A 15,074-nucleotide genomic window follows, 5' to 3' on the forward strand; every position below is an offset into this window, starting at 1 on the left:
GTTCTTATAGCAACCTACAAAAATGATGCTGACAAAACTCCTTGTGTCTATCATTATGCACTGAACTCGCCATAATCCAATGAAAGTAGAGATGACGACCGCATCATAATGAGGATGATGGACGCCCATTAGGTCTTTATCACTAAAACATAAGGGACCAGGTTCGGTAGTTTCTAAACGAATTCCTTCTGCAAAATCAATGTTATTTACGTGATAAAATTCACGCAAGAAACTAAACTTGGCTCGTTGCTCATACTTCTGCCTTGTTCGTGAAATGTCATTAATTTTGGCATGACCATCTAGGATGACATTGTAGCCGTCATTGCTAAATTTTGCTTCATAGTCTTTGGAAGTAAAAACTCATCTAACTATCCTTTTTCAACTAACCTCTGTATCTTTCCCTTGAGGGATCTGCAATCTTCAGTTTCATGACCGAAATCATTATGGAAGTGACACCAAAGATTTTTGTCACTCCTAGACATTGTGTTTTCAGGTAGGGGCATTAGAGGAAAAAGTAAGTTATGTCCTTTAATCTTCTCATATATTGCTGCATATTTGGCATTTAATAGAGTGAGCTTCATTTTTTCGCGAACCGTGTCTGATTTTTGTTGTTGTCCTTCCGTATTGTTTGACTTTACCATCCCTTGAATCTTTACTTCGAAAATAATCTTTGTCTCTTTAGGCTTTTGCTATAAATAATCTTTACTTCGAAAATAATCTTCTCATATATTGCGACGTTAATGAACTGTTGTGCTCGTGTAAACAAATCGGACTTGGATTGCGGGGGGTCTCGAACAAGGGAATTGTAAATTCCATTTTTATCAAAATGTATTCCTTCCTTGAATGCATGAACGATCATTAAGTTAGGGACATCAGTAACCTCTACTTGCACTTGGCAGAAACGAATTACAAACCTTGCCAGAGTTTCGTCTTTTTGCTGCCTGGTATTTAGCAAGATGTTGCTATCCTTAGGACGTGTCCAATTATGTTTGAACCGGTCTGTGAACTGACTTGCTAATTCTTGGAATGATGTGATAGAACGAGCTGGCAGGTCGGAGAGCCAACGGAGAGCTTCTCCTTTTAATGTTGATGGAAAAAGTTTGCATAAGAGGGGTTCATCTCCATGCCAGAGAATTAGTCTGCTTTTAAATTCCATGACATGATCGATCGGGTCACCTCCTGCTTCATCAAACTTAGGAAGATCTGGTTGTTTGAAGCCGTCTTGATGTTTTGCATTTTATATAATTAGAGAAAATCGCCCAACGATATCTTCGTTCACTGCAAATTCTTTTCATCGAGTTTCAGCCACACCCGCATGGGTCATTATTTTCTTGATAATGTTTATGATTTGTTGTTCCGTAAATGCTGCTCCTACGGCCTTTTGACTTTTGACTTGAGGAGTGACTTCACTATGTTGCATCTTATAGTGTGGTCTCCCCCAGTTGTTGCTTACTTCTAGATTTTGCTGGTGCCTTGGACTAAGGGATCTGTGTCAGTAAGACAAGCTACGTTGCCGTTCTGGGGAGTAGTTCCTTTGGTGTGGTTGCATTCTAGGCTGATCTGCGTTAAATCTTCTGTACCGGTTTGCCGCACTCAAACCATGTCTAAGGTCGTGATGCAATTTGGCTCTAAGGTCATGATCTTGGTATCCATCACTGGCTCGTATTGTGGATGTTGTCCACCTTTCTGGCGCGCTACGATCAACGTTCAATGACCTTGTCCTGTAAGGGAGGTATGATGATTACCTAATAATGTGTATTGTTGTTCTTCGTGCCTTGTGTTATGACCACTGCTACACCTAGTGTTGTTGGTATTTTGAGATCTGGATTGCCCTTTTGAATGAGATGAATGTCTGCTTGACCTCGAGTAATCTTGACAATGTTCAGGGATGGGTTCCAATTAATGGATGGGATCTGCCATTATTATCTTGTATTCGGTTGAATACACTCCGGTTTTTGCCAGATCTGGGGCTCTTGCCGATGTGGAAGATCCAACATCGACGCCATCCCTCTGTACTTGCTTCCCTTGGTCCAGTTGTTTTTGCAAGTTTTTGTTGCATTCCTTCTCTCTTATGGACTTTTGACGCATCATTTCTAACGTAAGGTAATCATCGTTTGCCACCATATTTTTAGGATCTACTTCATTTGCATTTGTAGCATCTAGATCTTGAGGGTGAATTATTGGAGCCTAAGGTGGTGAACGTCTAGATCTGGGTTGTCATGGCACTTGGAGTTGTGAAGACTGATCTTGCAGATCTGTTTCAGCTGGTTGATCTATCACTTCCTGATTTACTAGAACTTTCGGATTTTCTTGTTGTTGTTGTGTTCTTGTATTTTTGTTCACCTGGGACCTTGTAGTTTTTGCCATTAATGATGCTTGGAAGAAGTAAAGTAGAAGAGGGCCCGTCAATAAGAACCACGGACGGCGCTAATTATGTTTGGGTGAGAACTCATGCAAACACACCAATAATCTTGTTGGAGAGGTTGATATGAAGTGAGAGAGACTGTACCACCAATGGCTGCCTACGTATCCAAATCGTTCTCTGGAATCAAGTCTCAAAAATGCACGTAGTTCTTTGTTTGAAATAATTGTTGGGTATTTATAGGAAATGAATATGTTAAGTTTCTTATTGCTTAAAATACCCTTTCCTTATTTGATGAGATATTTCCCTCTTTGTATGAAATCTTTTCAAAAGCTTTATATGGAGAAAAAAAAATAAAAAAAAAAAAAATAAAATAAAAAAAAAAAAAACCCTTGACATATCTCCAAACCTGCTATATATAACTTGGGTGCTATATTAGTGGGCAGTGTCATTGCTCCAATAGATGGCATGTACAAATGCCACACTAATAGGCAAGCGGGAATGCCACAGTAGCGGGCGAGCAAGCACGCCTCACTAATAGGCAAGCGATGCCACAGTAGCGGGCAAGCAAGCACGCCTCATTAGTAGGCAAGCGAGAATGTCATAGTAGTGGGCAAGCAAGCACGCCTCATTAGTGGGCGGCTCTTATTGTAGTACCCAATGATAGTCATTCGTAGGGGTACAAGTACACTGGTACATACAATAATGAATATTATGATCAACGTCGATTATGCTGATCATAAATATTGGCATGAAAACAATTGTTGTCATTACTACAAATATCTTTATTGTTTGTATGTGGGATCTCATGCTTATACGAAATTGGGTTTGGATTGTTACTGATGAGCATGGTTCATCTTTGGTTGGTGTGCTTTTTGACTTGGCAAGTCATGCTTTTAGGTTATGGGTAGTAATTTAAATATGGCGTACTTGTTTCTGTATTTGAAGTATTGGGATTTGCATGTTAGACATGCACTTGTCTTGTTGTCTTGGCTTTGAGTACAGCCACACAAGAAGCCAAGATAAACTTACAACATCAGGCATTATTGTTTTGTAATATGAACTGATCGTGGATTCTCATGGGAGTATTTTGGTAAAACCCACGGCTATAAAATGCATCATTAGTGTAGATTTTAATTGTAGCTGTGCAACTTCGACTCCAGTCCTTCAACACAATCAAGGATTGGGCTTGGAAGCTTATACTTCGAGTTTAGAACAAGATAAGGTTAACTTGGCAGGCCACAATCAATCTGCGCAAATTGTTTGTGTTCGTACTGTTTTCGGTGTATGTAACATTGTAACCAGGGTGACCAGTTTAGTATCACATGCTCGGTCTATTTAGACAGTATGATTACTATATTGTGAAACTCTCTTATTTGTTTTTACGCCATTTGGAGATTATCGGAAAAGAAGAAATAGTTCGGAATTCGGAATGGTAGGACAGATCTGACAAAAACGGCTATAACGTTTTGGTCGATGATCGGATTCACAATCCGCTTTTTGCGTTAGAAAGCTAACTCAGAGATGTTTCCAACAGCGTATGGCTTGAAGCCTAATTCGTCCAGAGCTGCTTCAGTTTTATAGTTCTTTATGGGCCAATTTTTCGTCGAATAGCGAAACATGGTAATCCGATTTTTCAATCGGATAGGTATCGTATTCCTTACCAAATCTATGCAATTATTTGTTTTATATTGTGAGATGAATTAAAATATAGAATTACATGCTAGGGTTTTTAATTTAAGGAAATTTAAAACCTAAGTCTATATGTTCTAGGTATTTATTTAGTCAATATGTTGTGGCACTGGGTGTTGGTTAACTTGCATTGAAAGTTTTTTCATTGACTAGATATAATTGTTTGAGATTAATTTCTCTTTTGTACATATATGATTACCAAGGTTGGTGTCTTTGTTGGTAAGGGATATGCATGTAAGGAGATATTGAAGTTTGTTGATCCCACATCAAGTAGTAATGGAGCTACACTTCTATTGATATAGAACCCACACTTTAGATGAGGTCCAACTGAGGATTGGGCCAAGTGATGGCTAAGATTGGGGACAGTATCAGTCTTGGGTGAGACATATGTGAGGGTACCATGGGTGGTCCCTAGGCTTGGCCCTGGTCATGCCTGACTGGTGAGACAAAGTCGATGGTTCGGTTAGACCAGTTTCGGTCCAAGGTGGAGATTGTTAGGTATATGAACCGAATTGGATATTGTTGATCTTAATAATCTTTTACGTCTACTTACATGATTTCTTGTTCTGTTAATATTTGACATGGTAGCTTATGTCATATTAACACGAAATATGTTAAGAACATGAACATAGTTGGTTTAATTCCTAATTTAAATGATGATAATTTTGTACACGGTGAATCTTGCACTAAGGCCAAAATCACAAAGAAGTGTCACAAGTCAATTGAAATAAGTGCAAATATGCTAGACTTGATATACACTGATATTTGTGAGCTTGAAGGTGTTCTGACTAGAGGTGGTAAAAGATATTTTATTACGTTTATTGATGATTGCTTGAAATTTACATATGTTTATTTGCTGAAGATAAAAAATTGTGTTTTTTTTATGCTTTTAAAGCTTATGTACTTGAGGTTCAAAATCAGCATGATAGGAACATTAAAGTAATTCAAAGTGATTGAGGTACTGAATATGGTTATGCTGATTTTAATCTTTTTCTTGCAATCACATGATATTATTCATGAGATGATAGCTCCTTATTCACCTTAAATGAATGGAGTAGATGAATGTAAGAACAAAACACTTAAAAGGATTAATTGTTGCTATGTTGCTTAGTTCTGGAGCACCCTCAAATTTGTGGATGAAGCTGTTTTGATTGTATGTTATATATGTGTTGGATAGAATTGATAATTCTAATACAAATGTTACACTTTATGAGCTATTGAAGAACAGGAAGCCTAATTTGAGTTACTACAGAACATGGGATGTCTGGCTTTTGTAAGGAAACATGATCCTAAAATCTCAAAACTTGAGAGTAAGGCTTTTGAGTGTGTCTTTTTAGGCAATGCTATGGAGAGCAATGCCTACGTTTTTCTAGATATGAAGAGTAATATTTTTGTTGATCATCTTATGTTGAGTTTCTTGAAGATAGATTTCCATATTTATCTAGAAATAGTGGGGGTGCTAGTGGGGGTATTATCCTCCAAGGCCCCTAATATTGATATTTCTGACACTGACATATCTAGATTGCATGATAGAATCATTGACACAAAAGATGAACCTAGAAGAGATAAAAGAGATGAGGGTCACTAAGGTTTTGGGACCCAACTTTGTCACTGTACTTTGGAAGGAGATCCCTCCTCCATTGAAGAAGCTCTCACATCTTTTGATTTCGAGTTTTGGAGAGAAGTCATTCAAGTGAGATTGATTCTCTTATGGAAAACAAAACTTGGAAACTTGTTGATTTGCCTATTGGTTGTAAAACTATAGGAATCAAATAAGTTTTAAAAAGGAAGTTTAAAACCGATGGTTTAGTGGACAAATTTAAAGCAAGGCTTGTTATCAAGGGCTTTATGACAAAGAGAGAACTTTGGTTTCTTTGACACATATTCACTTGTTACACGGATAACATCCATTAGAGTATTATTTTCTGTTGCTGCTGTTCATAATCTTGTTATTCATCAGATGGATGTTAAGACAGCCTTTCTAAGTGGGGATTTAGAAGAGATTTACATGGATCGGGCAACAGGTTACATGGAACCAGGTAATGGTAAAAAGGTATGCAGATTACTTAAGTCACTTTATGGGTTGAAACAAACACCTAAACAGTGGCATGAGAAGTTTGATAGCTTTATAATTACCATTGGGTTCAAGATAAATGAAAGTGACAAGTGCATTTATTATAAGTACTCTGATGGGATATGTGTTATCATATGTTTATATGTTGATGTTCTACTAATCTTTGGTTCTAATTTACATGTTGTGAAAGAGACCAAGAACCTATTGTCTTCTAATTTTGATATTAAGGACTTAGGTGAGGTTGATGTAATGTTGGGAATCAAAATTACAAGATCATCTGATGGCATATTGTTGGATCAGTCACACTACATTGAAAAAATATTGAAGAAGTATAACTACTTCGATTGCGTGATTGTGAGTACTCCTTTTGATCCCTGTGTTAAATTATTTGCGAATAATGGTAAACTTGTGAATCAGAAAGAATATGCAAGTATCATTGGTAGTTTGAGATATGCTACAGATTGTATAAGACCTGACATTGCCTATGCAGTAGGTGTTATTTGCAGGTACACTAGCAGGCAATAGATTCGGATTGGAACATCCTTTCAGAAGACTTTGAGATCACCACTGGCAATGTGTTTGGCATCGGTGGAGGTGTTGTATCTTGGAAGTACAAGAAACATACCATAATAACATAGTATGCTATGGAGTCTGAGATTATTACTTTGGCTAGTACGAGTGAAAAAGCTAGTTGAGTACAAGGCTTTCTTACTCATATACTAGTCTAAGATAGACAACATTAATTACAATGATACTTTGTTGATAGCATTACAGCTATTACTGGGATATTCCATATTATTTTGATTTTGTGAGATCTAAAGATAACCTTGCAGATTCACAAACCAAAGCTCTGGCCAGAGATACAATGTGGATTGCTTTACTAGCATGGGACTGAACCCAATTGAAAGATGAACATCTATGATAGTAACCCAACCTAGGGACTGGAGATACCAAGAACTAGGTTCAAAGGGAAGAACAAGTCATAGAATGTTGGTTGTGAGACATGCATTGTTACTTATCTGTCTCGTAGTTGGATATATAGTAAAATGTATGAAATCCTGAAGCAATAATAAAGGTTGAGGTTTTCTAGGAAAAATTCTTAATGAAGTTATATGGTCCTTATGGGCGGAGTGCATAGCTACAGGAGCACTCTTGATAGACTCACTTAGTGAATGTGAAAGTACAAGCCGCTTTCTATGAGAATGAGGCCTGATTCTCTTGATCATTCCCGAATCCAGGAAGAAAGCACATGACCTTTAATGTGCAGGACATGAAAGGAGAACACTGGATGTGTTATGCGTGATTCTAACTTATTGTATACTCAAGACCTAAGTTTAAGACTTAGTCACTTATGGCTCTTATACTTTGAGTAATTTTCACTACGTAAAGGTTTAAGTCTTGGACACCTTCATTTATGCATAACATGTTGAAGCTGATATTGATTGCCCTTAAATATATTTTATATTTTTATATTTTGTTTTTATCAAAAATAAGTGGAGGATTGTTGTGTTATTTTGAATAAAACAAGAGGTGAACTTGGGCTTGGGCTTGGGCTCTTTGATCCCTTATCTTCTTTTTGGTAAAACCTGTTTTCTGATAGGGTTGGAAACATAATTGGATATGGTTGGGAAAAAGAAACATAGTGGACTTGTATAATCCAATCCATATTGGGAAACTGAAGCAATTCCCTAAAATTTCGGATCTACTAAGTGTTCCACGTTTTTTACTCTATAAATACTCTTATACCAGCAGCCTATAAAATCTACAAAACTAATTTCTAAACTACGTTTTGGGCAATCATAAGATTAGTATCGTGGTTTTTCCTTTTCTTCTTTGATTTATCTGCAGTAAACAAAGGAGAGTAATAATTGGCTGTTGTATCCTGGGGGTTGACGTGGTCTATTTGCATAAAGAGGAATAGACGCGAAACAACCTTAAAGAGAGCGTACCGATCCGTGCCTCAGCCAACCTTCTTTATATTCACTGTTTGTTCTTGTTGCAGGAATAATATTCCAATAATATGTCTAGAAAGTAATTGCTTGCACTAGGTATTATACAGTGCATTACTGCATCCAGTGTACGTAGTAGCAATGTAGCATACTGGGATATAGTTCCACAATATAAAATGCTTCCATATATACATATCAAGACATCTGCCGAGATCTAAGATATTGGCACAATATTATACAATGTAATAAGTTTCTTTATATTCTTTTCGGTAAGACCGATACCGTACTTTACAGTGTCGCTATCAGTGTCTTGGTCGTTTCGGCCTGATAGTTGTCAGTGGTGAATTTAAGGGTGGAATTTGAGCTAAATGAGCCAAGCTTTACTATGCTCAAGCTCGGCTCATTTATTACATGGGCCTTAAATTGAGATAGTTAAACGAGCGAGCTCGAGCCGAGCCCGAGTAGCTTGGTTATTTTACACTACAAAGATGCTATTTGAACTAAACGAGCCGAGCTTCATCAAGCTCATTTGTTATACGAGCTTTAATTTGAGCTCGAGCTCGGCTCATATAGTTAAACGAGTGAGCTTGAACCGAGCTTAAACGAGCTGAGCCCGAGCCGCTCGGCTCAAATTCCACCTCTAGTGGTGATGCTAAGAGAGTTGTAATATTATTGTAATGAGGGAAACCAAAAAGAAGAAGAATGGAGACTGGAAAAAGGGTTAGAGAGAATTCTCATACTCTACCCATACTTCATATATATACTTAACCTACCTTGGGTGTTAAGTTACTTTTACACATGAGAAAGGAAATAATATATACGGTTCAGTTTGGCATACCAAACTGATAGGCGCTTGCTTGTACATAACCAACAATATATAGGCACACGCCCATACCAACAGTCTACACTTATAGAAACGTGGGACATTACATACTTCAATAGTAGTATCTCCATATCTTATCATGTGAGCAATAGGTATAGGCATTTGACCCGACATGATACTTCATATTATACAAAGTACTTAAAACAAGAGCTTGATCACCCAATTGGTTGTGTACCCCTCTCCTCATGGGAGAGGTTGCAAGTTCGAATCTCAGAATGTAACCGGTGTGGGTTTGCCCTTAACCCTCTAAATAGCCTCAGGGCAGCCCATGGATGCAGTTGCTTGAGGTACTTAAGAGTAAATAAAAGATGTGGTTTATGCTATATATTATTAGTTTCTTGGGTTCTACCTGAGTAAACATAACAAATTAGCAAGGCATAATAAAACAATTGTCTATAACTTCATGCTTTATAAGCCATTGTTACGCAGACACAACAACAGTAAAAAGCATGGCATTAACATGCCATTAAGGTACCTCAATGCCATTAACATGCCACAGTTGCCACTAAAGGAGCATGAATCTGCAGAAAGCTGCCATTAAGGCAAAATCTGCAGAAAGCTTTACCATATGCTACGCATTATTGCAAAATCATGTTGAATTCGACATTCAACCTTTGTGCTTCAGCACATCAAATTGTCATTTTGTCATAGTCATATGTTCTATACTTCTATAGTTCTACTATGGCAAAAACAAGATAATGGATCCCCTCCTTATTAGGAAGCATGAAATAATTAACTTATCACACATTTATTCACTCCTATTGACCATGCTGCTTCTTAGGAAGAACAGAGATGATAGAACACACAGCTTGTACGCATGTGCATACAAGAAGAAAGACTGCAGCACCCAGTGATATGATTGTCCATGGATTGTCGAGGTAATCCCTTTTCAGTATCCGGTTCCATACATGCCATTGTTCTTTGCAGTAGCCATTCACATTTTGTACAAGGCTGTAGTAATGGGACGGTTTAGAGCCTGTAATCACTCCTTTTCCGAGCTTGTTAAACATTTCAGATACTTCTTCCTTGCTGCCCAACCAATTAACAATAATTCCAGAGGATTGAAGCAATGCAACGTCATCAGGAGTGTTGATGAGGAAGTCTATTATTATGGTATGATCAGTTACATATGAAGTACTACCTCCATTACATTGCTCCATGGCAATCAAATTTCTCATTCTATACTCTGTGCTCTCATGGACATGTAATGGTGGGATTTCGAGCACTCCATTGGTAAATTGTATGTCCAACAAGCTATTGCTCATACTCTTTCTAAATTTAACTCCAGATGCACGAAGTTCAGTTGCACTTGGCAAAAATATTAATTCTTCAGTATTCTCAGGTGGATTTTCGGGTTCTAAAGGCAAGTAGTAGCCTAGTAACAAATCCAGGAAATGCTTTACTTGGTAGTTAGACCATGTCGGTTTATCAATTTGAGCCACTTTCAAAAGAAGCCCGGAGTTATGAAGTGTGAGACTATGGAAGGTATGTGTTGTGCGTTGGTTGTCTTCACCATTTATCAGATCAAATAAACTCTGGAGAACAAAATAAGGAAGCTGATTTTCGAGTAATAAGGTGTCATGAAAAACACTCCCAAACAATGATTTAGAGTTGAAGACTGGATCGCATTTGTTTTCTTCTTCTGTGTTGAACCCCAAAAGGAAGAACTCAAGTATGAAGATGCCATCCAATAACATCATTTTGACAAATTTGTCACTACTAAAGGAGCAGTTAAAATGATCTTCATTATAATATGTGCGAGCTTTTTCTTCTAGTCCCCTCATAAGTTTCACACAATCATTCAAGCTAATGTTTGAATTTTTTTGAAGACACAAATGTAGGTACCGTATTTTATGAGCTTCCATAGGCATTAAATTTTCTTGACCATGGTGTAAAGGCCCAATCGATACTACTTGGGGCGTGTAACACTCCTTATTCACACTTCGCAGACGCTCCGGAACTTTATATATACAACATTCCTTTGGTAAGGGAGGCACAGTTTGTATCATGCAATCCATTGTAATTACCAAATGACGATCTGAATCACAGCCTTGAATTCTTGTACGTGCCATCTTCAAATAGATCAAAAAAGAAATAACAATTATTCTTTGTGTACATCTCGTTCGATCAAAAGATGGAATATGCATGCACAATGAATTGAGAGCTGAGTTTTGGTGGAGATGAAATTCAATTCCTACCATGGAGAGCATCCGTACCAAAATTCGATCATCTCAAATGTCCAACTTGGTCAAAAGGACAAAAGGTGTAAGAAAAAAATGAGTGGCCCATTTTTTTTAGTTTCGCAACCCTAGTGACCAACTTGAAATTTTCAAATGAGCTGATTTCTTTTATCTTCATGATTGGATTGATCATCTCCCCGGAAAATCAGTCCTCTATTCATTTTGTAAGTCGAATTTTTAAAAGTGATATGTGCATAAAACGTATAATTAAAGAGATGTCTTCGAGGTTCTATTTTTACTTTATAATGCACATTCTGACTTTGGATAGCGTAATAACTAATAAGACTTAATGCCGATAGTAGTAGGGCGGAATGTATATATTATCAAAAAAAAAATTAGGCCGGAATGCGTGAAACTTTAATTTTCCTCGGTGATGATTTTTTCTTAACACCATTACTGAGTCGGGCCTATGTGTGACGTCTAACTTGTACAGAGAAAGAAGATGATGGGATTGGGAAGAACCGAAGAAATACCTTATTTAAGTGCACCAACGTTCATGAGTTTAATTTGTATGTGTCAAATTTGAATATTACCTCAAAACCTTAAAAACGAGCACGCTTATGTAGTGAAATGACAAATGACCAGTCTAAGTTCTAAAACAGCACTTCCTAATGCTGCGAAAAATAGAGTTTCAAAGAATAGATACCTTGGAGAAAGAGAACTGAGGAACCAGATCCACCCCACCTTCCTAGCCTGAAACCTTGCTGGAAGGCACAGAGAAGCTCAAGTTAGGCAGAATTGTTGTAGAACTGGGAGTCAATATTTCACAGTTTGTTGTAGAAGCGAAGACAATTTGAGAGAACATATAGGCAGAATTGTGTCATACTGCCAAGTTTTATTTTTTAAGGCCAACTATCTAAACTCTGTCGTGAAACACAACTTGTGAAGTTAAAAATCTGTTAAAATCTGCACTCCACCAAATTAACTCTCTTCAGACTCTGACTCTCTAAAAAAAAATAGAAAAAAAAGTTAGAGAGTTACAAGTTATTCTGTTCTCTCTCAACTAGGCCCAAAGCTATGGTCACCGGCCCAATTATCTAATCAGACACGGACTCAGGGAGGCATCATATGCAAATTTCAATGATCTAAGACAAGTATGTGGTCAGTCTTTACGAAAACAAAAGACAAGTGTTTGGTGGTGAATTGAATTGTTTATTACTTGAGGCTCTACTACTCTCCCAATTGGGTTGAGAAGCTGACACTGACACTGGCGAATCTATAAATCAAATGTTTTATTTTATTTTATTTTTTAAATGACAATTTTAAATCGAATTTTTTTTTAGTTTTTGGCCCATGTGATAATAGGGTAATTAGACTTTAGAACACCCTTAATTCAATATTAGGTTATGGCCATCAACTAACTTTTGACTTTGTTGAACATTAAGAAACTTCATATGTGAGAAGCGACTGTGTGAAACTTTCAATGGGCAAAAACCTAATATTGAATTAAGGATAGGCCAAAATCTAATTATCCTATTATCACATGGCCAAAAACTAAAAAAAACTTAGATCAAATGTTTATTGTGCCATTGTTTTCTTTTTGTCCTTTCCTATGGTCAAGTCTTTACTAAAAAAAAGGGGGGGGGGGCCTCATTTCTTTTGTCCTTCATTGGACCAAATTAATAGATTAAAACTTAATAAATATTGGTTACATGTAAATGAGCTCAAAGCCCTCCTTCCATTCTTATTTCTTTGGGTTGAAGTTTGAGTGTTTGACAATTCTAACGTGACATTGTGTACATGTTGCTCTTAAAGTAATGGAATTGTGATTCTCCACGCGATTTAGTCTCATATTTGGATACGTTGTGATTATACAATACAGCTACTTGTGTTGAAGACTTGAAGCCTTTTGAGAAAATCTCACACCACGGATAGTCATAATAAATGATAATATTGAGAACATTTCAAAGTCATACTCTAGCTCACTTATAACATTTTTTACTTGATCGACAATTTTTATAAAATAAAAAATATATATATAAAAAAATTACAAAAAAAATTTGTTTTTAGAAAGTTGGATGTGTGGACCAAGTATCCAAAAGAAAAAGATAGTCTGCATGGATAAATAAATTAAAGAAGGTTTACAACATAAGAATGTGGATCTCTCCAAAACCAGTGTTGACTATTGAGGCCTTATGGATAAAGTCTAAGGGTGATTTTGGATCGGATCGGATCGGATTAATCTCTTTAGGATTTTTTCCGAATTTTTTTCGGAACCTAATATACTAGCCAAATCCGATCCAATTTTTTTTTCGGATTCAAAATATATTTCTAATTTCGGAACTTTCGAAAATTTCAGAATAACTCATAAATTTCGGAATACTTGGTAAATTTTCAAAGATCTCTTTACTTTCAATTATTTTTGGAATATCGTACGCCAATGTTCATTGTAGGGAGAGAAAACCATGTCCACAACACCAATGTACCAACAACAATACGCACTTGTTTACTGAGAAAACCTATTTTCATTCAAACAAGTGATCCAAGAAAAAATGAGAAAAAGAACCTGCAACCACCAACAACAAGTATTGCATTATGTTGAGGTCTGGGTATTTGTAATGTTTCAATAATTTTTTTTCGTGTGTGGAAATTGAAGTGTGAAGTGTCTGCATAAATAATGTATTATGGTCTTGGACTCTAAGTAGTTTTACATAACATTCTATCTATTGGAATTTGGCTTTTGGATTGGTATGGAAGTCATTGTATGACTCAATGACATTTTTTTTTTCCATATCATTGTTGTTATGACAGACGGTGTAATGACAGTGGAGTGGTCCAATTCAAGTGGAAAAGTAGTGGCTAGGTTATGTTTTTGTTTTGTTTTTGGAAATAAAAAACTAGAAAATGAATGAACGGTCGAGATCTAATCAAGTGGATAGTGAGAGAAGTACATGTTTTCATAATAAACTGGCAATAATATCGGAAATTTCGGATCGGCTATATATCGAAACTTTCGGATTGGATATCGGATCGGATCGGTTTTTAGAGTTATATTCGAATCCAATCTAATTTTTTTTTGGAAATCGGAAAATCGGCCCATGAAAACTACACCCAGAACCAGACCAATTTCAGGTCGGATTTCAAAAAAATCAGAAAATCGGCAAAAAGAGACACCCTTAATAAAGCCCCTAATTACCTAAGCATATGGTGGTTAAGTTGGTTACGATGACATTGGGTGCTAATTAGGTTGATGTATTTTTATTTTCATTTTTTCATTAATCTTTTGACTCGCATTCTCCTCTTTTATGATAAAATTGTTGGATTTTCTGCCCCCGACTTCACCTCAAAACAAATAACGAAAAAATCGTGATTACTTTTGTTATATTTTTTAGTTGAAGAAGATCGACAATTTTTTATAAAAAGAGTATAAAAAAAATTATTGGATGTGTTGACCAAGTATCCAAAAGAAAAAGATAGCTCACATGGATAAATAAATTGAAGAAGGCCGACAATATAAATGTGGATCTCTCCAAAACCAGTATTGACTATTGATCGAGGCCTTACGTTGCGGATAAAACCCCTAATTACCTAAGCCTACGGTGGTTAAGTTGCCGATAATGATCTCAGGTGCCAATTTAGGTTCATGTATTTTTATTTTTATTTTTTCATTAATCTTTTGACTCACTTTCTTTTCTTTTTTATGATAAAAATGTTGGATTTTGTGCTCCCTACTTCACCTCAAAACAAATCACAAAAAAAAAAAAAATTATCTCGTTAATATATATTTTTCAGGAAAAAAAAAATTATGGGGCTAAGTAGACCCAAAGGCAGTCCTGAGATTTTCATGGGCCCAAGGGCCAAGGCAAACTCCGCAAAAACTCCGCAAGTTGAGCCATTTTAACAAGACTAATTAGTTGATTTTGCAATATATATA

At 36.5% G+C, this 15,074-nt stretch overlaps 1 protein-coding gene across 1 annotated transcript; it reads right to left on the reverse strand.

Moving 5' to 3' along the window:
- Positions 1-9,600: 9,600 nt before the first annotated feature.
- On the reverse strand, positions 9,601-12,272 carry LOC147516402 (UPF0481 protein At3g47200-like). The gene is made up of 2 exons (XM_086588999.1): positions 11,847-12,272; positions 9,601-11,032 (listed from the first exon to the last, which is right to left on the reverse strand). The coding sequence occupies exon 2, from the start codon at positions 11,030-11,032 to the stop codon at positions 9,719-9,721; it is 1,314 nt and encodes a 437-aa protein (XP_086445125.1). The 5' UTR covers positions 11,847-12,272; the 3' UTR covers positions 9,601-9,718.
- Between the last annotated feature and the right edge of the window lie 2,802 nt (positions 12,273-15,074).

The sequence above is a fragment of the Coptis chinensis genome, chromosome 2 (genome assembly GCF_015680905.1).
Source record: "Coptis chinensis isolate HL-2020 chromosome 2, ASM1568090v1, whole genome shotgun sequence".
Taxonomy (NCBI): domain Eukaryota; kingdom Viridiplantae; phylum Streptophyta; class Magnoliopsida; order Ranunculales; family Ranunculaceae; genus Coptis; species Coptis chinensis.

Excerpts from the sequence above, each read along its gene's own strand:
- LOC147516402 (XM_086588999.1), bottom strand. The coding sequence starts at position 11,032 with ATGGCACGTACAAGAATTCAAGGCTGTGATTCAGATCGTCATTTGGTA.